Below are 23,166 nucleotides of genomic sequence, written 5' to 3' on the forward strand. Positions count from 1 at the left end.
TGAGAAAGAATTACAAGGGTATTGGCTTATGGCTCCCAGAATGATGTTTCTTGAAATTTGCAACAACCAAATCTTATCATTAGGATAGCATGGTTTTACCTGGTCCTCTACTTTATAAGTTGTAAGAGTAGTCAGATAGTTTTATACCACGGACACCGACTTAGGTCCACAGTTAACATGACACCTCTCGGCCTGTAAAGGGATGTCCAAACCATAGCAGCGGTTTCTTCATGCTTAAAAAATAAAAATAAATAAATAAATAAATAAAAACTGATGTTTGGCAGACCCCTACCAGAATACAAGCATAACACCTTATAACATTGCATCAAATTCAGGACCCTGTCTGTAGGTTTATCCTGCCAGATTCTATCTGATTCAAGGACCACCATAGACGCTAAAATGAAACAGAAGCTAGACAAATGAGAAGTCTTGCCGCAAGGGATATTTTAAGTAGTTTAGCCAAAACTTAGTACATGCAATAAGTATAGTGTTCTGTCCTTAGATCAGATGAAATATAGATGAGAGAAACCATGGAGTTCTGAAAAGTTTCCCTCAAGATAACACCCAAGCAAGGGGGAAAAGAATGGAAAAGGGAAAAACAAAGGAAAATGGAACAAAATGAGATTCAACCGAGATTTAACATGGCAAAAAAAAAACAAGGATTGTATCAAGACTTCAAACACTTGACATCTCCCAATCTTCATCTGTAGACTGGCATTTGCAGTTCCTCAAAACACTTTTTACATCCAACAGAGATACAAATGTTCTTCTCAACCTCTAAAATATCATGACGCAATCTGAGCTCAAAATTTCATACAAAGCACTTGTAGGCAAGTCAACTATCTGGCACTTGGCAGGACAGCTGATTCATCAAATAGAACATATGGGTCAGACACTGCTAACTCATGTCGATTCACATTGATTGAAGAATGCCTGGAATTTCTAGATAGCACATCAAAGTCATCCTCTCCCCCCGAACCTGATCCCCTCTCAATAGAAATTGCCTCTTCGATCTCCTTAAGTACTTCGGATATTGTTGGTCTGAGCCTCCCATGGGGCTGCACACACATCATTGCTTTTTCAGCAATCTTCCACACTGACTGTATATCAAATTCACCATGGAGTGACGGATCAATTATTTGCTGTATGTCTCCACTTTCAATATGCAACTTTGCCTGTAGCAAATGCATATAATATACATAACTGCTTAGGCTACTATTCTAAGACCTCTGAACAGAGAAGAATGTTACACACTCACCCACTGAACTATATTCCGACAGTTGACACCAAAGTTTTCATTAGATATAGCTTCTTGGCCTGAAATCAGCTCCAACAGAATGACACCAAAGCTATACACGTCACTTTTCTCTGTCAACTGCTGAGAGATGTAATACCTGCCAGAAGTGGAAGAAGCACACAGCAGAATAGAACAATTCAAAGTGGCTTACCAAATCCGAAATGATCAACAGTTACACAGAAGCACATGCAAGAACAAGTACATGATTGGACTACTATTGTTGCATAACTACAGGAACATTTACCACCTTTGACCCACTCATACCAAAAAGGTCTTGGTGATACCTTCTATTGAAAGCACCATTATGTTGCTACTTCCACCACAATGATAAAACAAAGCCTTTTATGTTCTTAATGTATAAGCCACCGATTTAGAGGTAGATTACCATAACCAATTCTTTCCCAGAGAAATTGGGTGTCCTTTTGTGGAGATTTGTGAACTACTGCCCTGGGCAGTGGATCTCTATACCTATTTTTTCTTTTTAGATATGCAAGCTAGGGTTAGGCAGACCCTCATCAGTTGTACAACCATACTATTGGGATTTGAACTTGCAATGTCCCAGGACAAGGTGATGTGCACTAACTGCTCCTCCCAGGACAAGGTGACGTGCACTAACTGCTCCTACCAGACAAGCGGAGCCCCTGTTGATTATACCAATGTTTTCTATTTGTTAGAAATTTGATGACCCTCATGAACTAGATGCAACTCATACATCCCAAGTTTAAGCAAACTTAGCTTGATAGTGAGCACAAAACAATTGCATGAATCTATGATGACCACCCTAAGGGTAAGTTTGACATCCTCGGATCTTAGAACCAAGGAACTATGAGATCAGATGATTGTGAAATCCGAGGATCTCACAACCATGTATCTGTGGCCTCGACCCACCCAACCAAAACCCCGCCCCCCAGGTGTCAATGCGCCAGTTTGACCTAGACACAAACCAAACCAAACCAAACCCTATAGGCAAAGAAGGAGATTCAATTAGAATTCAGGTCAGACCTAAGGGTCTGATTAATATATGGAGCCAGGTGAGGTTTGTGAAATTTCATACCTGTCTTTTTCAATGTAAAAGAGATAAAAATTATTATTTTACCGGGTATGGTCTGGGTCTGGTTCATGTAATCCTTATAGGACCCGAGTATAGTTTTTCTTATGTGGGTCTTATCAGACCCTGGTCAGCACCTGGTACCAACACCTCAAAGTCAGATCTGGGTTCAGACCCACCTGGGTCCGAACCAGATCTGATCCGTTGAAACCCCTAGCTGTACACGTATTTTGGCCCTTTTAGGGAACTTAGATCAGAGGATCTGAGATCCCTCATTTGCTGGCAGGTCAAGCATGGGGCCCACACCAGATCCCACCTCAGCAAATGAGGCCCAGGGCATTTAAACAGGCCCGAAGTCTTGGGAATCTGGTGATCCGTGAGCCCTAATTTATGCACGTCACAAAAGGATGCTCTAGAATTCTGCACAAGAGACAGTTTGTGATGTACACAACCCATATGCCTTGACTTACATTTTGATACCCTAAACTCCACATCAATACCACATCCCCCAAGACACACATGCACCGCAAGCATGAGCAAACACACAAATTCTAAATATGGTGACACGAAATCAAATTTGCTAAAGCACTTAAATGAGATTTCAACATAATTACATGAAGGTTGGAAGCAGAAGTATAGCCATTCCCTTTCAAGTTACCTATGACAACTGTCTCAATTCAAATACCAATAAGTGGTAGATACATGAGTATTTCCTAATGCTAGGTACGTCAATAATGGTGTATTTCATGATAGCACTGTATTTGAGAGAGAAAATACTTACTCAGGGTCCAAGTAGCCAACAGTCCCTCGTACAATGCTTGAGACATGTGTAGATCCATCCACTGCAATTTTTGATAGCCCAAAATCTGAGACCTTAGCTCTCATGTGCTTGTCAAGAAGTATATTGCTGCTTTTCAAATCCCTATGAATTATGGTAGGGACGCATCCTGTATGAAGGTATTCTATGCCTGAAAACAGGTAGTCCTAAAGGTAATCAAGTCAAGCCCTTCTAAGTAATGGTGAAAGTTAAGTCCAACACATGGAAAAACAAAGGGAATAAAATATAAACCATTTTAACCTTTGGCAGCATCTTCAGCTATCTCAAGGCGCTTGATCCAACTAATAACTTTCTCCCGGGTTAAGGGTCCTGTAAAACTGTAATAATCAATGCATTGAAGTCACACAGAAATCCTACAGTTCCAGGAACAGGGATCACTTACCATATAGATGCTCCTTTAAGGTTCCATTGTGCATATACTCATAAACAAGGATGCTCTTCCCTTCCTCTTGACAATATCCAAGAAATGCAACAAGATTTCTATGATGGATTCTTGAGAGCAGGGAGACCTGTATGAAAACAGAAGAATATCATCTTTGAATAACATTCTGAACCAAAGATAAGAAAGCTTACCAGTTTATGTTGATCACAAGTTTTGACAAGAGGGTCCTGCTTAAATTTCTCATAGCTCTTCTATAGTAGAAATTTTTATTAGGATTTGAATTGCACAATTTGAGTCCAACATTTAATTGAGAATATGTTTACACTTCTGCTGAAATCATGCAGTGTGTTTTAAAAATTTTCAGAGTGAATTACATTTTCAGTAGCATCTAACCAGAGACAGATACATACGAATACCACTTATGTATAGCTTTTATGTCGGTGAACTTCCTAACAATAAGGTGGCAGCTTGTGAAGCATCCATGAAAGTGTGAAGGATATGTTAGACAGGGCCTATGTCACATGGGTGCGGGTGCGGGTGCAACATGGGTGCGGCGCAATTTTAAAAATTTTGGACACGGGGACTCAACTATATATATCCTATGTGCATATATGTGGATATTGTCTTCTAAAGTTTGGCACCAGTATGAGTGTTTTTATAAACTTTGCAAATTGTACTTTTGCCCTTGCAGAAAGGAGAGTCGGGGGCTCCCCCCGACGGAATTTTTTTTTTCTGGGGCTTATGTTTGAGACTCATGCTATATATATATTTTAAAAAAATATATAAAAAGATCTTTTTTTTTGTTTTTTACCCTAAAAATGGACAGTTTTTGGACTCAGACAATGTTGACCGAGTCCAAAAAAGGACGGACTCGGCCTCGACGCGTTGACCGAGTCCGACTCGGCGTTGACCGAGTCCGGGCCGTGTCGGGGCGTGTCGACTCGGGTGCGGCGCCTCCCTAGACGAATCCGTGTGACATAGGACAGGGCAGATATCGTGCATTTGCATTTGTATTTGTATTTAAGTTTGGATCCAGATCTGGATCCAAACTACTTGTAACATGTCCAGCCAATATTGGGGCATACTTGTAAATACTTGTAACCTATTAGAGTTACTTCTAAAGTACCATGTATTAGGTTTTGTTTTAAAAACTAAAGGAAGAGATCACGATTTTTCTGATTGGAAAAACGTGAGCAATTGCAGCCCCATTGTCTTTCTTCCCTATAGTTTCTTGTTCATCGTTCTAGAGAATTCTAATATGGTATCAGAGCGGCTCTGATCCGAGGACTGAAGGTTTTCCCAACAGGTACGTCTCTAAGAGATCTTACTCCCCTCTTTATTTCTTTTCTACCTATTCATTGTTCTGCGTCTTTCCCTTTCCAAATATCCCCTTTTATTCCCCATCTGCTATTTCTTTCTCCAGATTACTCCCTTCTGATTTGCGTTAATTTTATTCCCTAATCTTCATTTCTCTGAAACTGGATTGGGTCTGTTTTCAAACCAGTTTCACTGTAACCATTATCTCCCTCAAACCAGTTGGGACTGGGACAAACCTGTTTCACGATCCACGATCCCTTTGTTTCCTGAAACTGATTTGGGTTTGTGTCAAATCAGTTTCACGAAAATCTTTTTTCAGTTTCACGATTCCATATCGAGTTTGTTCACTACAAACCTGTTTCGCGATTCCTTTGTTTCCTGAAACTGATTTGGGTTTGCGTCAAAACAGTTTCACGAAAATCTTTTTTTTTCAGTTTCACGATTCCATATCGAGTTTAGATTTGCTTTTCTTCCCTAATACTCAATTTATGCTGCTGCTTACTTGCATTCGTTACTGCTGTGTGCAATCATATAAAAAAATATTGAAATCAAATTACATCTGTACACCAGACCTGTGATTTCTCATTCACGTTAAGTACTCGAGCTTTCTCCTGTAAAAAAAAAAAAGAGACGAGCTATGTCACATGGGTGCGGGTGCGGGTGCGGGTGCGGGTGCGACACGGGTGCGGCGCAATTTCAAAAATTTTGGACACGGGGACTCGGCTATATATATATTAAAAAAAAATAAAAAATATATATATATATATAAGACTCGGTCAAAGTTGTGCCCATTAGGGGACAGGTGATGAGTTGTGAAGGCATTTTGTACACTTTCTTCATACAGGAATAATTCACTTTTGGGCACTTTCTTCATACACTGTAATAATTCACTTTCTTCGTAGAGGAAAAAACCACAAAAACTTGAGTTGTGCCCATTCTGTACTTAAAACTTGAAAGTGTACAGGTTTTTTAGTTGTGATGGGTTTTTTTTCCTTACAGTTGTAGCCCAGAAAATTTAAAAAAAAAAATTCAAAAAAAAAAAAATCCAAAAAATGGACCAAAATGACCCTGGGTGCGTTGACCACACCCAGGGTCGGGTTGACCGAGTCCGAGCCGCACCCGTGTCCGCACCCGTGTCGGTGCGTGTCGACGCGGGTGCGGCGACCTTGGAGCCGAGTCCGTGTGACATAGGAGACGAGTCTTATTCTATTGCATCGTGACCTGCAATCCTTACACCCATAAACTTTTTTTTTGTACTGATTGCACACGCCAAAAATTTTATTCATGGATTCTCCTTCTCAGTCATTTCTCTCATCTAATTTTCTTGGTCAACTCATTTCTGAAAAACTTACCAATTCGAATTTCCTAATCTGGAAAAGACAAATTCTTCCCTTTATTAAAAGTCAAGGTCTCTCTGGACATCTCACTGGATCAATCCCAGCCCCTCCAGAATTTATTAAACAAGGAACTAAGGATGGAAATGAGGTTGATTCTATACAACAAATTCCAAATCCCCAGTACGAGATTTGGATGAAGCGTGATCAGGTTGCAGTTGCTTTTATTATCTCTACTATCTCTCAAGAAGTATTGGTGGGGATTCCAGACGAATGCTCAGCAAAAGAATTGTGGGACAGACTAGTGAAGACGTACTCTCAGATATCAGAGGCTAGAATTTCTTTTCTTCAGCGTGAATTTTAACTTTTGACTAAGGGCTTCATGTTTGTCATGGAGTACTTGAACAAGGACAAGACTATCAGTGACCAACTTGTCGTTGTAGGGTATGAAGTGGCAGATAAAGACAAGGTCAGGCAAACCTTGAATAGATTGGGACCGGAATTTCATATTCTCTCAACTTCATTGCTATGCCTACCTGATCGACCATCATTTGAGGACTTGCAAGCAAAATTACTTCAATAAGAGATGACTCTGAAGGGGATGTCACATGAAACTGGTGGACAGGTTCTTGCTACTGGTGTTTCCTTTAGTCAGGGACGTAGTGATAATAATTTTGGTGGCGGCGGAGGACGAGAACGAGGTACTCCAGGGGGCGCGGGCTATTGCCTACCCCGAATGCTTCACCTCTTTATAATATGAAAAATGTACCCACATGTTATATTTGCAACAAGCGAGGCCACATAAAAGGCAACTGTTGGCACAATCCGCAGAACAAAGGAAAGTTTCAAAAGGGTGAGAGCTCGTCAAGACGCAAGGATAATTCTTCAAAGTTTGGTGGAGATGTGAAAGAGCTTCTCTTGGCAACGTTGTCCGAACTTGATCTGAAACGCGATGATAAAGGAGTATGGTATATATTGATTCTGGGGCAGCTACTCATGTCACAGGTAATGCGGGTAAATTCTCTACTTTAACTCCCTATTTTGGAAAAAGTAGCATAGTCACTGGAGATGGGTCACACTGTCCCATCACACACATTGGAAATGTTTCTATTCCCTTGCCTAAGTCTCCAATTCATCTTTCTAATGTTCTTCATGCCCCAGATATTACGAAAAATATTGTTTCCGTTTCTAAGCTTGTTGATCATACAAATTCTTCCGTTGAATTTACTCTGTCTTTTGTTTATGTCAAGGATCTACAAACGAAGGAGACATTCGTTAGAGGGGAACGCCGGGGAAATATGTATGTCTTCCAGAAGGATCCTTCTACTTGTGTTCGACCTACCTTGAAATCCTCTCCTCAGTCTATGTCGTCAAAGAATGTTCATGTGTTCAGTTTGCAATCTTCGAATAAATGTAATAAGCCTGATTTTTGGCATTTGCGTCTTGGTCATTGTGGTCAAGTCTTTGTTGAGCAATTAGTATCTGATGGTCTTATTCCTGAATCTAGTTTGATTCCTAGTTCAGTTAATAAAATGTGTTCAAGTTATCAAATATGTAAGAGTCATATTCTTCCTTTCCATTCAATAAATGAGAGAGCTTCAAGGCCTTTTGAAATCGTCTGTTCTGATGTGTGGGGACCAACCCCTAATCCCTCTAACTCTGGCAGCAAATATTATGTTATCTTCATCGATAATTTCTCCCATTTCACTTGGATATATTTCATGAAGAATAAATCGAAAGTTTTCTCTATTTTTCGTTGCTTTCACGCATTTGTCAAAACTCATTTTTCTTGTAATATTTTACATTTTCAATGTGATGGTGGGGGGGAATACTCCTCTAGGGATTTTATCAATTATCTCCAAGATAGTGGGATAAATCGTAGAGTATTTTGTCCGCATACGCCCCAACAGAATGGAGTTGCAGAACGAAAACACCGTCATATTGTGGAGAGCGCTATGAGCATGATGCACGGAAGTCGTACTCCCATAGGACTCTAGACAGAGGCCTTTCACTCTGTTGTTTACATTATTAATCGCCTGCCCATGAAGCTCTTAGAAAATAAATCTCTTTATTTCGTCCTGTTTAGAAAACATCCTGATTATGATGAACTAAAATTTTTTTGTTGCATGTGTTATGTTCATATTGACTCTTCTCTGCGAAACAAGTTTCAAGCTAAGGCATCAAAGTGCAAATTTGTCGGATATGCAGATCATCACAAAGGGTACAAGTGTTATGATCTTGATAGCAGACGAATCAAGATATCTAGGAATGTAGTTTTTGATGAAACTGATTTTGGAGATGGAGAACATGTTTCTGCAACCAATATGAGTGCGCTATTTTATGATTCATGGCTCAATGCAGAGCTTTTTCCTGAAACAAACAATGAGTGTTCTTCCTCCTGTAATCAAGAAATATCCTCTCAATATGGAAACAGTGGCATACAGGAACTTGAAATAGAACATCCTCCAGAGATTAACAAGTTTGTTGGACAAGTTTATAGGAGAAGAGAAAGGGACTCACTCTTGACTCTGGATGGTATTGAACAAGAAGCTCCTACGCTTTATTCATCCAATGACATTACTTCTCCAGTATCTAATACAATAGCACTTCCAATCAGGCGATCTGAAAGAGCTCGGCATCCCATTGAAAGATGGGTCAGTTATGAGAATTTTACCATGGACTTTCAGTTATTTTTATCACAGATTGAGAAAGAGACTGAGCCTAGACATTTTCATCAAGCCATTAACTCCAAAAAATGGATTCAAGCCATGAATGAAGAGCCTTGTACCAGTGTCAAACATGGACAGTTGTTCCTCGACCCTCAGATAAAAATGTTGTTGGGTCACAATGGGTCTACAAAATCAAATACAAACCGGATAGGAGTGTTGAACAATACAAAGCTCGTCTCGTAGCAAAGGGATTCACCCAAGAGTTTGGGCAGGACTATGATGAAACTTTTAGTCCAGTTGTGAAAATGGGCACAATCCGTATAGTGAAGAATGCTTTCCTTCATGGGAATTTGAATGAAGAAGTATACATGGAACAACCGACATGATATACAAAAGGAGATTCAAAGGAGTATGTATGTAGACTAAATCCAGCACTCTGTGGACTGAAACAAGCGTCTCGATCTTGGTTTGAGAGCTTCTCCCTAGAAATTCAAAGACATGGTTTTTATCGATCACAATTGGATCATTCTCTCTTTATTCTTCAAGGTAAGGAGTTTACTACCTTTTTGTTGATACATGCTGATGATATAATTATTACAGGAAACAGTGAGAACCATGTTCAAGAAACTAAGGATTTTCTAAGTCAAAGGTTCAAAATGAAAGACCTTGGAAATCTTCGGTACTTTCTTGGAGTAGAGGTGGATAATCAAGAAAATAAACTTACTTTGACTCCACATAAATACACTTTGGATCTGTTAGAAAAGGGTGGGATGAAAGATTGCAAGCCTCTTGCTACTCCTAGTGTAATTAACCAGAAACTAAGTGTGCGAGACAGAAACTTGTATCATGATCCTACCAAATATCGGAGTCTAGTGGGAATGCTTCAATATCTCACTTTTACCAGGCCCGATATCACACATTCAGTCAATCAAGTTTCTCAATTCATGCATGAGCCAAGGACGGGGCACATGGATGCAGTAAAAAGGATACGACAGTACTTGAAGAGTATTGTTGGAGATGGACTTTTGTATACCAAAAGCAAATCCATGAATAATGCTCATGACATCATTGCTTATTCAGATGCAGACTGGGCCAGAGATCCTGATGATCGAAAGTCAGTTTCAGGATATGGGGTTTTCATTGGTGCCAATCTTGTTTCCTGGAGTAGTAAAAAACAGAAGGCAGTGGCTAGATCTAGCACAAAAGCCGAATACAGGGCGATGGTTGCTGCTACGGCAGAAGTAACATGGACTAGATATTTGTTAACAGAATTAAAGCAACCAATTGCTAGTTGCTTTCTTCTTTGTGACAACCAAAGTGCTATTCAAATATCTCTTAATCCTATTCATCACAGCAAGACCAAACACATTGAGATTAATCAGCATTTTATCAGACAAAAGATTGAAGAGAAAGAGATAAAGCCTCATTATGTTAGAACAAAAGACCAAGTGGCAGATTTGTTCACTAAGGGACTCACAAAGTGTCGTTTTTGGTTCCTAAAGAGCAAGTTGTCCATGATTCAAAATCATGCACAACTTGAGGGGGATTGTTAGACAGGGCAGATATCGTGTATTTGTATTTGTATTTAAGTTTGGATCCAGATCCGGATCCAAACTACTTGTAACATGTCCAGTCAATATTGGGGCATACTTGTAAATACTTGTAACCTATTAGAGTTACTTGTAAGGTACCATGTATTAGGTTTTGTTTTAAAAACTAAAGGAAGAGATCACGATTTTTCTAATTGGAAAAAGCAGTTGTAGCCCCATTGTCTTTCTTCCCTGCAGTTTCTTGTTCATCGTTCTAGAGAATTCTAATATAATAAAAGAGAGGAAGAAGACATGATTATGAAACCTAGTGATTCTCTACATGGGAGATAGCATGCTGGATTCTTTCATTAATAATCTCAAACCCATCCCAAGTGGGTTGGTGCAGTGGAATGGGCCTCGGCCACTAGATGGGTGGTCAGGGTTCCAATCCCCCATGAGCATCAGCACCTTGCATTAATGAGGGAAAGGGATAAGCTATTGCTCAGCAGAAGCTTGACTACTCTTTGGGGGCAAGGGATGTGCCACGGGTTTACACCGTCGGGACAGAGACCATAAGTATGGCAGGCTTGGCCAGTGCGACTAGGTTTCTGATTCCGAGGGTGGTTTCCCCGTCCTTCATGGAAAAAAATTTCAAAACCTATTAAGAGATTTTGTGACAGAATATTTGAATCTTGTCACTAATCACATCATCCAAAAGAGTAACGGATTCTTAGCTTTTGCACTAAAGCATCCGTTTGGATTAGGAATTTCCTTGTAGATGTTCAAAGATAACATTTGATTGTTACTCATAATTCTCAGAAGATTTCTTTAACTACTAATTTTAAGAAGCAAAGGTCATTTCTGTCTTTTTTGCAGCTGACCAGGTTGACTATGCGCTGACCAGACTGTTTCTATGTCTGTCCATTGTATGTGTAGTAAGGGAAACTTTATCATATTCTTATGTAATTGAAACATGTAGTAGATAAAGTCTACGGGGGTTGACATTTTTGGTAGAGCCCTATTCCCTCTCTCATCAGCTTCTCCTCCATATCTCCTCTTCAACTTTCTCTTTTCCTTTAACTTCTTGCAGGTACTTACCTAGACACCACAAGATGTAGACTAGCTGCAGCAGGACAACTTATATGCAGATCCATTTTCCATGAATGCAAATAGGAACTTCAATGTGATTGTAGCTTTAAAAACACGAAAATAATAAAAGCAATTACTTATGCAGAATATATGACCATGTACCTGTAATGAGATATTGCGGAAATATAAAGACACATACAACAATGAAAAAGAGACAATATCACAAGTCCACGAAGGGACAATACAAGCGCAAGCCTTTAAGAAGGCAACAATATACAAAGCCTCTTATTGAAAAGAGAGAAGCTCTCAAGAATGAAAAATATACAAGGGGATCACCCCTATTTATACAAAAGGAAGAGGAGAGAGGAGGAGGCAAAATGCCTCAAAAGGGGAGCCAAAAAGGGGGCTTCCATGGAGTCGTTGGGAGCCCCCAACGGTCACATTTGTGACCGTTGGGGGCTCCAACGACTCTATGTTGGAGCCCCTTTTTGTTATTTAAAAAATACAAAAAATAAAAGGAAAAAATAAAAAGAGAAAAATACATTTAAATGAAAACTGAAAATAGTTGTTTTCTAAAACAACTATTGTGAAATTACAAAACTACCCCTATCGGGTATTTTGTAATATACAGAATATATATATATATATATTAGATACATTTTAACACCCCCCCTCAAACTTTACGGGGAGATGACGGAAAGTTTGCCAAGAAGAAACATGAAGCGAGGAGCCGGAAGAGCTTTAGTGAAGAAGTCCGCCAACTGATATTCTGAAGTGACATACGGAAGAGAAATAGTTCCTCGCAAGAATTCGTCACGGACATAGTGGCAATCCATTTCGATATGTTTTGTACGCTCATGAAAAGTATGATTGCTCGCAATATAGATGGCACTCTTGTTGTCGCAACAAAGCTTTGAGGCTTCGGTGATATCAACTCCCATGTCTTTAAGCAAACTGCGAAGCCATACAAGTTCCATTGTCGTGGTTGCCATAGCCCGGTACTCAGCTTCAGTGGATGATAGTGAAACTTTCTGCTGCTTCTTGCATCGCCAGGCAATCAAAGAGTCTCCTAGAAAAACACAAAAACCAGTAGTTGAGACTCGATCATTGGGATTACCTCTCCAATCTGTATCAGTATAAGCAAGAAGATTCAAGGAAGAAGAGAAGGATAGAAATAGCCCTTTATTGATGGTATTCCGAATGTAGCGGATGATTCGGAGAACAGCACTCATATGCACAGTTGTAGGAGCATGCTGAAATTGGCTAACAGAGTGAACCGCATGAGTGATATCTAGTCTGGTGATGGTTAAATAGGTAAGAGACCCAATGAGTTGTCTGTAAGGTGTAGGATCTTCCAGAAGAACCCCATCCTCCAACCGCAATTTGGCATTAATAACCTCGGGAGTCTCTACTTTCTTATCATCGGAAATCCCAGACTTAGAACATATATCTGCAGGAAGCTTCATCTGTGACAAAATATATCCTCTAGGAGAATATGCAACTTCAATTCCAAGAAAATATCTGAGAAAACCTAAGTCAGACATATCAAAATTATTTTTTAACAAATTTTTAACATTAATAATACTATTTTGATCATTCCCAGTGATAATCATATCATCAACATAAAGCAACAAAATTACGATACTAGAACCTGCATGTTTAACAAAAAGAGCAGTGTCAGTATAACAAGAGTGAAATCCTAACTTTATCATGATATCACTGAAACGATCATACCAAGCCTTAGGAGCTTGTTTAAGGCCATATAATGCCTTTAAAAGCCGAAGAGTTTGACCTTGCTTAAGATTTATTCCGGGTGGTGGATCCATATAAACTTCTTCACTTAAACTTCCATTTAAAAAAGCATTTTTTACATCAAGTTGATAAATAGGCCATTTTTTGGTTGATGCAACAGCTATTAAAGTCCTAACACTGGTCATTCGAGCTACAGGAGTGAATGTTTCTTCGTAATCAATGTCATATTCTTAGGAGTATCCCTTAGCAACTAATCTAGCTTTATATCGTTCTAAAGAGCCATCGCTTTTAGTTTTAACTTTGAAGACCCAGCGACAACCAATAGGTTTTTTGTGTGAGGGTAGATTAACTATTTCCCAAGTATTGGCCTTTTTTAGCACATTAAGTTCAACTTGCATTGCTTCAACCCAATGAGGTATAGATTTAGCTTGATTATAGTGTGCCGGTTCAAAATAAGAGTGTAAGGTTATTAAACATGCCCGATAGTTGGGAGTTAAGGAATCATAGGATACAAACCTATTTGGAGGTATTGATATTCTAGAAGAATGCCTAACTTGTGGTTCCTCAGTGGATTCAGAAATTTGAGAGTATTTTTCGAGGGCACTAATAGGATTTTCTTGATTTCTTCTTGAGTAAACATTTATATTGGTATCGCTATCATGAACATTTATATTAGAATCACTATCATTTGAGGGTGTTATGTCAAGAGGGGATACCTCACGAGAATCATCAATGTTTTCAAGAAAATCTTCTTGTATGTCATCAATAAGATCATATAAGAATATATAGTCAATTTCATTTGTTTCTTCTAGTTTATCAAAACCGTTTTCTTCTTCTAGAAATGTTACATCTTTTGAAATATATAATTTATCATTCTTAAAATCATAACATCTATACCCTTTTTTATTTTCACCATATCCTAGAAATACACATTCAATTGCTTTTGGAGATAACTTATCCCTTTTGTGTGATAGGACAAAACATTTGCAACCAAAAATACAAAGACGATTGAAATCGGGTGAAAATTTAAAGAGTTTTTCATATGGAGAAGCATTTTTTTAACTTAGAAGAGGGCATTCTATTGATTAGATAGATTGAGGTTAAGACGGCTTCGGCCCAAAACTTCTTTGGAATATTCTTAGAAATAAGTAATGTTCTAGCGGTTTCAATAATGTGCCTATGTTTCCTTTCCGCTAGGCCATTTTGTTGGGGAGTCCTAGGACATGACTTTTGATGGCAAATGCCATTTTTGGTTAAATAGTTTTGGAATTCGTGAGATAAGTATTCGCCACCGGAATCGGATCTTAAAATAGATATGTTACTTTGAAATTGATTTTGAACCTTTTTATGAAAATCTTTAAAGAAACTAAATACTTCCGATTTATGACTAAGGAAATAAATCCAAACATACCGAGTAAAATCATCAATAAACGTGACATAATATGAATAACCCCCTTTAGACATAACCGGAGAAGGCCCCCAAACATCCGAATGCACCAATTCAAAAGGCCTTGATGAAAGAAAAGTTTTAGTTGGAAATGGAATAGACTTCATTTTTTTCAAAAATGCAATCTTTGCAATTAATTTCTTTTTCCTTACAAAATTTGTTTCCAAAAGGAAAGAGATACATTTTGGAATAACTTGGATGACTAAGTCTTTTATGCCAAGTTGCCATGTTTTTTTCTTGGACATAAGAACAAAAAAAGTTTGTAGGGAGATCAAGATGGTCCATATAATATAGGTCTCCCTTTCTATGGCCTTGCCCAATCCGCTTCCCGGACCGGAGATCCTACACAAAGCAACCATTAGATGAGAAAGATATTTCACATCCATGGTCGGCAATTTGAGAAACCGAAAATAGGTTTAAATTTAGTTTAGGAACAACTCTTACTTTTGGAACACAAAAATTTTGTGAATCTTTAAAAGAACCAATACTTGAAATTTTTAAAAAAGTTCCATCGGCCGTAGAGACACAAGAGTCCTTTGAATTGGTGCAAACATCAACAAGTGCATTTTCATGAGGGGTCATATGAAAAGAAGCTCCGAAGTCAAGGATCCAAGAATACGTACCGGGTGAAGATGATGAAGCAATAGCCGAACCCGATGTGGAGGAAGAAACTTTTAGCATTTGTTGGAGAGCCATAGATATTTGTCCAAGAGTTTCTTTGATGTCATTGTTCTTGCCTTCATCTTCTTTGGTGGTGGTTTCCTCAAGAGAAGCCACTTTAGGCTTGAAGGTTCCAATAAGCTTAGGACAAGCGGGTCTAATGTGACCCGGCTCATTGCAATAATGACAAACAATCATTTTTCTTCCTCCATTGTAGTTTCCTTGTTTCCCAAAATGAGGAGGCTTATAGGTTCTAACATTATTACCCGGTTTGGATACGGCAAGGACTTCATCAACATGCTTACTCATGCCAAGCCTTGTCTCCTCTTGAGTGATTTCGGCAATAGCATCCTCAATAGGAGAAAAAATAGATCTATGGAGAAGTGAAGATCTCACTTGCTCAAATTCGGGACGTAGCCCAAAAAGAAATTGAAACAATCGCTCTTGTTCCATTTGTTTTTGCCTTAAATCAATGTCTTCCATAGAAACCCATTTTGGCTCCAAGAGAGCCAATTCATCCCATAGTGGGTTTAAAGCACTATAATAGTCTTGAATGCTAGAATCACCTTGCTTGGTGGTTCTAATCTTTTCTTGCAAGAAGTATGCTCTTGCAAGATCCTTTTGGGTATACATACCCTTCATAAAGGACCAAGCCTCATTGGCTCTACGGAATTTAGCTATATTAGCACATACCTTAAGCTCCACATTATTCATAAACCACGCAAGGATTTTTGCGTGATTGCTTTCCCAATCTTCCACTTCCTTTTGATGACTTTCAATGGCCTTGAGGCGAGCATCTCCTTCAAGAGCCTTTTCTTGACCTTCTTCAATCTTCGTGAGCATAAGCTTAGGTTCCGGAACGGAACCCATGACAAAACCCCAAAGCTTCTTTCCTTTGAGATTATTTTCCATTGCCGATGCCCACATCATATAATTCTTTCCATTGAGCTTGAAAGAAAGGTCAATTTTTGTCTCCATGATGTTGCCAAGAAGTGAGAAGATATCTATTAGATATGAAAAAACACGAACCACACCTTTCCTTCAAGAATCGAGTGGCTCTGATACCATGTAATGAGATATTGCGAAAATATAAAGAGTGCATACAAGCACATACAACAATGAAAAAGAGACAATATCACAAGTCCACGAAGGGACAATACAAGCACAAGCCTTTAAGAAGGCAACAATATACAAAGCCTCTTATTGAAAAGAGAGAGAAGCTCTCAAGAATGAAAAATATACAAGGGGATCACCCCTATTTATACAAAAGGAAGAGGAGAGAGGAGGAGGCAAAATGCCTCAAAAGGGGAACCAAAAAGGGGGCTCCCATGGAGTCGTTGGGAGCCCCCAACGGTCACATTTGTGACCATTGGGGGCTCCAACGACTCTATGTTGGAGCCCCTTTTTGTTATTTAAAAAATACAAAAAATAAAAGGAAAAAATAAAAAGAGAAAAATACATTTAAATGAAAACTGAAAATAGTTGTTTTCTAAAACAACTATTGTGAAATTACAAAACTACCCCTATCGGGTATTTTGTAATATACTGAATATTATATATATATATATATATATATATATATATATATATATATATATATATATATATTAGATACATTTTAACAGTACCATAATGCCTATCCCTGCTGATAGCAGGCAATCAATGTAAGAAGTGCAATACTTCCAGGTGAATTTTCATCCAAGGATTAATGCAAAATTGGAAGGAACCCTAGAAATACAAAAAATAGCATTAAGAATGAAAAAGGTCCCCTAAAAATAGTTACATGTGACTACAGAAAAATGAAGAAAAAAAGATGAAAAATGCCCTAATACAAAAATAAAAAGATAAATATGTCCAACACACACACACACACACACACACACACACACACATATATATATATATAATTGTAATGAAATGAGGGATCACAAGTGGTATCCCTAAACACGCAATAACAAGTCGCTAATGGGCAAGATACATAAAGTCACAAGGTGTCTAGGCACAATAGCACAAGAGAGCACAAAAGAACATAAAAAATAATATAATTTATTGATAAAATGCTCTAAAGAGCCATGCAAATAAGAGGGAACAAGGTCCCTTATTTATACTGTAAGAAAACAGAGCTTCAAACGGAACTCCAAAAGCAAGCTCACAAAAAGATCTCTTAATGAACACAATAGTTCACTCAATATACTCACAAAAAATACTCAAAAGAGTATATACACCAAAAGAAAAATATCTTATTCAAGTGGGGAAAATCCACACCAAAAAAGCATACAAATACATGGGGTATTGCCCCATATTTATACAAGTTAGAGAGGAGCTTAGAGAGAGTCGTTGGACTCTCCAACGGCTCTAATAGAGCCGTTGGAGGGTCCAACGACTCTTTCTTTTGACTATGCTTTTTGACCAAGTCAAAAAGCATATGTCTAGAAATGTCTAACATGCTTTTGCTTTTTGACTTGGTCAAAAAACATAAGCTTAAATCAGTCCTAAAAGAAAAAGGATAAAACTAACCTATTGTAACTAGCTATCCTATTGTAACTAAACTAAAAAATAGAAGATTAAAATAGAATATTACATATGATGGGGTATTTACATATGAGATTGTCTATGAGATTACAATTTTTAATACTCTCCTTTAAACTTATGGTTGAACAACCGAAAGTTTGTCTAACAGAAAATGGAACCGAGCAGAAAGAGGTTTGGTAAAGAAGTCTGTCAGTTGATATTTTGAAGAGACATATGGAAGCTCAATGATGCCATGTAGAAATTCTTCACGTACATAGTGGCAGTCTATTTTGATATGCTTGATCCGTTCGTGAAATATTCGATTGTTGGCAATATAAATGAAACTTTTATTGTCACAGCATAGCCGTGATGCTTTTGTGCTCTTAACACCCATATCTTGAAACTGTCGCCTCAACCAGACTACTTTCATGATGGTTGTAACAATGACTATGTACTCGACTTCAGTTGACGAAAGAGAGACTTTTTGTTGCTTCTTATATCCCTAGAAAATCAATGATTCTCTTAAAAACACACAAAGCCCAGTAGTTGAGTGTCAATCATTTGGATCACCTCCCCAATCTGCATCAGTATAAGCAGTTAATTCTAATGAGGAAGAAGCAGACAAAAACAATCCTCTAAAAATGGAAGTTTTAATATATCTAATAATGCGTAACACAACTCACATATGAACAGAAGTGTGAGCATGCTGGAATTGACTTGTTGTGTGAACGACATGTGCAATATCAGGTCTTGTGATAGAGAAGTAAGACAATGTCCCAACAAGTTGTCTATAAGGTGTTGGGTTCTCAAGGGGTTCCCCATCGTCAATTTTCATTTTGATATTCACAATATCAAGAGTATCAAGATGTTTGACATCTGTGATTCATGACCTGTCAATAATATCAAGAGCAAATTTAGATTGAGTTAGTAAGTAACCTCTAGAAGAATAAGTTACTTCAATACCAAGGAAATTTTTTAAAAAACCTAAATCACTCATTTCAAAGTTGGTTTTGAGATTTTTTTTGATATTGTGAACTCTTTGTTTATCACTTCCTGTGATGATCATGTCGCCCACATAAAGAAGAAGAATGATTATCCCTGCATTAGATTTCTTAATAAACAAAACTGTATTAGTAAGACAAAATTAAAAGTTAAAATCAAGCATAACCTTGCTAAATTTATCATACCAAGCCTTAGGGGTTTGCTTAAGACCATATAAGGCTTTATGTAACCGAAGAGCTTTTCCTTGAGGAACTTCTATGCCGTGAGGTGGTTCTATATAAAACTTCTTCGGTTAGTCTTCCATTGAGAAATGCATTCTTGACATCCATTTGAAAGATATGTCATTTTTTTATGAAGGCAAGGGCTATTAGAGTTCTTACGGTCGTCATTTTAGTAACTGTTGCAAACGTTTATTCGTAATCTATTTCATATTCTTGATAATAGCCTTTGACGACTAGCCTTTGACGACTAGCCGATCTTTAAAGCGTTCAAGAGTGCCATCACTCTTAATTTTAACTTTATATACCCATCGACATCCTATGGGCTTTTTCTCAGGTGGAATATTTTGAATAGTCCACGTATTTGCCATTTCCAAGGCATTTAACTCAGCTATCGTAGCTTCGACCCATTCTGAATGTTTCTTTGTTGTATTATAGCTTGAAGGTTCTATATAGGAGTGCAATAGGGCAATATATGCTTGATGTTTTGGTGAAAAAGATTCGTAGGATACAAATTTTTTGGGCACTCTTGACCAAAGTTACCGAAAGCGCCTATGCCTTAGGGGAAGTGCGCTTCCCTGATACGCACTTCGGAAGCGTGAAACACGGCGCTTCCGAAACATACGAGGAAGCGTGCATTTATACCAAGAAGAGCGTACCCCTTTAAAGGGGTACGATTTACTTGATGGACAAGTTTGCCCCTTGTTTAAAAAAAAATACCAAAAAATTAAAAGAAAGTTTTTTTAACAAGGGCAAAATGGATATTTTGAAAAACTCGTGAAAAACAAAACACAAAAGAGGGCTTTAGGGTTTCTTTTTCAAGCTTCATTCGAGTCTCCTCCTCCCTCTCTCTCTCTCAAGATTTGGCCACAGACCGGCGACTTTCACCGACGTCCGACGACCTCCACCGACCGACGATGAGGATGTTTAGGTACGTTCTCTCCCCTCTCCATCTCTTCTCTCCACCGACCGGCAAAGAAGTAAAACACCAACAGCAAATGCAAAACTGAAAAAAGGAAAAGAGGATGTAAAAGGAAGGATACCTACCTTAACAGGGAACGTTCCTGGTGACAGTTTGGTGGTCAAGTATCTTCTTTTTTACGATATTAGGTTTTTCTTCTTGCTTACATGTTACTAACTTAGTTATGTTCCATGTTTTGCTTTATGCAACTATTTCTGGGTATTATTATTTGTACGATGTCGCTCCATATGTACTTTGCCCCTGCTCATATGCTGGTAGATTTGCCATCAACACAAAAACAAGGGCCAGAGATGAGTGAAATTAAAGTTGAAGAACAAACTGGATCCTGATGGTCATCTTGTTATGATTGAATTGCATCCTCAACAAGCTTGTGCTTGCCTTCATGTTCAAATAAGACAGTCCATGATACTACTGCAAACCAATATGGTTAGTTGCATTATTGTTGCTCAGAGCTTCCCATTAAGGTCAGTGGTATCCAACTGCCTTGTTTGTTTAATGTGAAAAAACTTGCTGCATTTGGTAACTTGGAGTGAGGGGAGGTATTTTTGTATACCGACTAGTGGCCTATAGCGACTGCGGTGAGTAATATGAATGACTATTGGCTGTAGGTTGGTTACACTCTTCTATGCAAAATATGAAACCACTGTTTGAGCATTGTAGTCCTGTGAAATAGCTCCTGAACAAAATTCTGTAGGCTTGTTATAAAAAAAGCAGTCATTTTTTTGGGAGAAATTTTGATTCTTTTGCGGCAATGGATGCTTGAAGTCTCTCATTGATTATCCCAGTGGCAAGAAAGTTTCCTTATTTTGAGATTGTTTTCCCTGCCTTTTGAGCTTATTTTGTTAAACCTCCCCGCAATCTGATCAATGTAAAATATCCTGTTGTGGTTCGTGTTGAAAAAGTGTATATTGTTTCGGGTTCGGGTCTGGATCCTATACCAGACCCGAGTTCATTGTAAAACTTAAATGTATTTCTTTTTTTTTGGGGTTGGGTTCGGATATTATATTAGACCTGACCCGACCCATGTACACTTAAGTGCTTTATACAATGCATTAGGTCACGATTTCTGATATTCAGAAATCGTGACAGCCGCAGAGGCCTCTTTTGGTTTTCTCTTCTCGTCTCTCTCTCTCTCTCCCTCTCTTTCTCTGTTTTCTCTCTTAATGCAGGTGCAGATGAAATTCTATCATGGTATCAGAGCGTAGATCCTTCTAGAGGCAAAAAGGAACTCTGGCTCGTGACCACGATAAAAAATTTGAGGTTTTTCCCTTCTCATTCTCTTTCTGTTCTTCTTTCCCCTTCGCCTCTTTTCTTTCCCCCTTTCTGAATCTTCCTGTGTACTCACACCTCACGTGAGTTACATTTTTGTGAATCTGTGATTCACGGGTCCTCTATCCACGTGAATCCAGATCGTAGATTGACTACATTTCAGGTGAACTGGTTCACGTGAAGCATCGGTCTTCTCCCAGATCGTGGGTTAACGTCTCTTCACGTGAATTCGTGAACTGATTCACGTAAGATATTAAATTTTTCCTATTAATCGTTTGATTCTCTTTTCATTCTGTCTTTTCCAAAATATCTCTGCATATTCGGATGTTATAGTGCTTCCCTTTGATTCCCTGTGCTCTGCTGCACCTTATCATTCTTGATTTCCCTTAGCTGAAACAATCAAAGGAGGGGTTTCTTAACGTGTGATTATTTTTTTTTTCACGCAAGCCTCTTTTGGTGCACAGAAAGGACCAAAGTTTCTTCATTTTCTGATTTCAACAGACTACGATTCTCTGAAAGCAAAAAAAAAAGAGTGTTGGGAGAAGGTTGATTTTTTGTCTGTTGATTCTTATTTTCTATGGATCCCTATCATCCTCAATCGAATCTTTCCTCAAGTTTTCTCAACCAACTTGTTTCTGAGAAGTTGAATACCTCAAATTTCTTGATCTGGAAGAGGCAGATTATTCCTTTCATAAGGAGTCAAGGCCTCTTAGGTCACCTGGATGGAACCACTTCAGTTCCACTAGAATTTAGCCCGAGAGAAGAAAAAGATGACAAAGGGGTGAGTTCAATCATGTATGTCAAAAATGCTGAATTCCTCAATTGGGAAAGAAAAGACCAGTCAGTTGTTGCATACATCACATCCACCCTGTCTCAAGAGATCCTACTTGCCATTCCTGACAATTGTACAGCTCTACAACTCTGGGAACGACTGGTTCAGACGTATTCACAGGTTTCTCAAGCAAGAGTAGTTTTTTTAAAAAGAGAATTTCAGTTGTTAAGGAAAGATTCCATGACCATCATGGAATATTTGAACAAGATGAAGACCATTACAGATCAACTTGCAGTTATAGGGTGTGCCGTTAGTGACAGTGACATGGTGCAACAAACCCTGAGTGGATTGGGATCTGACTACAACATGATAGTCACTTCACTATTGTGTCTCCCTGTTCTTCCTACCTTTGATGAGCTACGAGCCAAATTGATCCAATATGAAATGACTCTGAAGGGATTCTCTGAAGAAACTCATAATCATTCAAATTCTCAAGAAGTTTTTGCTACAGGAGTGACCTATGGTAGAGGACGAGGAGGACAAGGGCGAAGTGGACACGGAGGGCGTGGTTTGCTTCCCACTCCAAACACGTTTACTCATGCGCAGGGAACAAGATCCATCCCTACTTGCTTCCTTTGTAACAAAAAGGGACATATCAAGGCGAACTGTTGGCATAATCCAGAGAATAAAGGAAAGAGTCCACAGATAGAAATCAAGAGAAGGTTCACAAATACCAGAGACAGTGGAGAGATTAAAGATTTGTTGATATATGCCTTGTCAGAGTTAAAATTGAAGCAGAATGATGAAGGCACTTGGTTTGTCGATTCCGGGGCAGCGACTCATGTGACAGGCGATACAGGTAAAATTTCTAATCCTATTCCTTATTTGGAAAAAGTAAGATTGTCACTGGAGATGGATCCCACCATCCTGTTTCCCATGTTGGAAAGACTGTTATTCCCATGTCACATTCCACTCTTACTCTTTCTGACATTCTTCATGCTCCTGACATTAAGAAAAATATTGTCTCTGTCTCTAAACTTATTGATGATA

General features: G+C 38.5%; 1 protein-coding gene across 3 annotated transcripts in view; it reads right to left on the bottom strand.

Annotated features, from left to right (window-relative positions):
- Window positions 1–429: 429 nt before the first annotated feature.
- LOC149841234 (putative LRR receptor-like serine/threonine-protein kinase At1g67720) overlaps window positions 430–23,166 on the bottom strand; it is an 84,369-nt gene continuing 61,632 nt past the window's right edge. For all 3 annotated transcript variants that reach the window (XM_090003706.1, XM_090003708.1, XM_090003707.1), the window contains exons 12-16: window positions 3,566–3,692; window positions 3,424–3,492; window positions 3,127–3,313; window positions 1,259–1,394; window positions 430–1,175 (exon numbers count right to left, since the gene is read on the bottom strand). In XM_090003706.1, the coding sequence (XP_089859832.1) occupies window positions 840–1,175; window positions 1,259–1,394; window positions 3,127–3,313; window positions 3,424–3,492; window positions 3,566–3,692 (855 nt within the window). In that variant the 3' untranslated portion in view covers window positions 430–839. The remainder of the gene's footprint in view (window positions 1,176–1,258; window positions 1,395–3,126; window positions 3,314–3,423; window positions 3,493–3,565; window positions 3,693–23,166) is intronic.

This window comes from Nuphar pumila, chromosome 4 (genome assembly GCF_984573655.1).
Source record: "Nuphar pumila chromosome 4, dmNupPumi1.hap1.1, whole genome shotgun sequence".
NCBI lineage: Eukaryota > Viridiplantae > Streptophyta > Magnoliopsida > Nymphaeales > Nymphaeaceae > Nuphar > Nuphar pumila.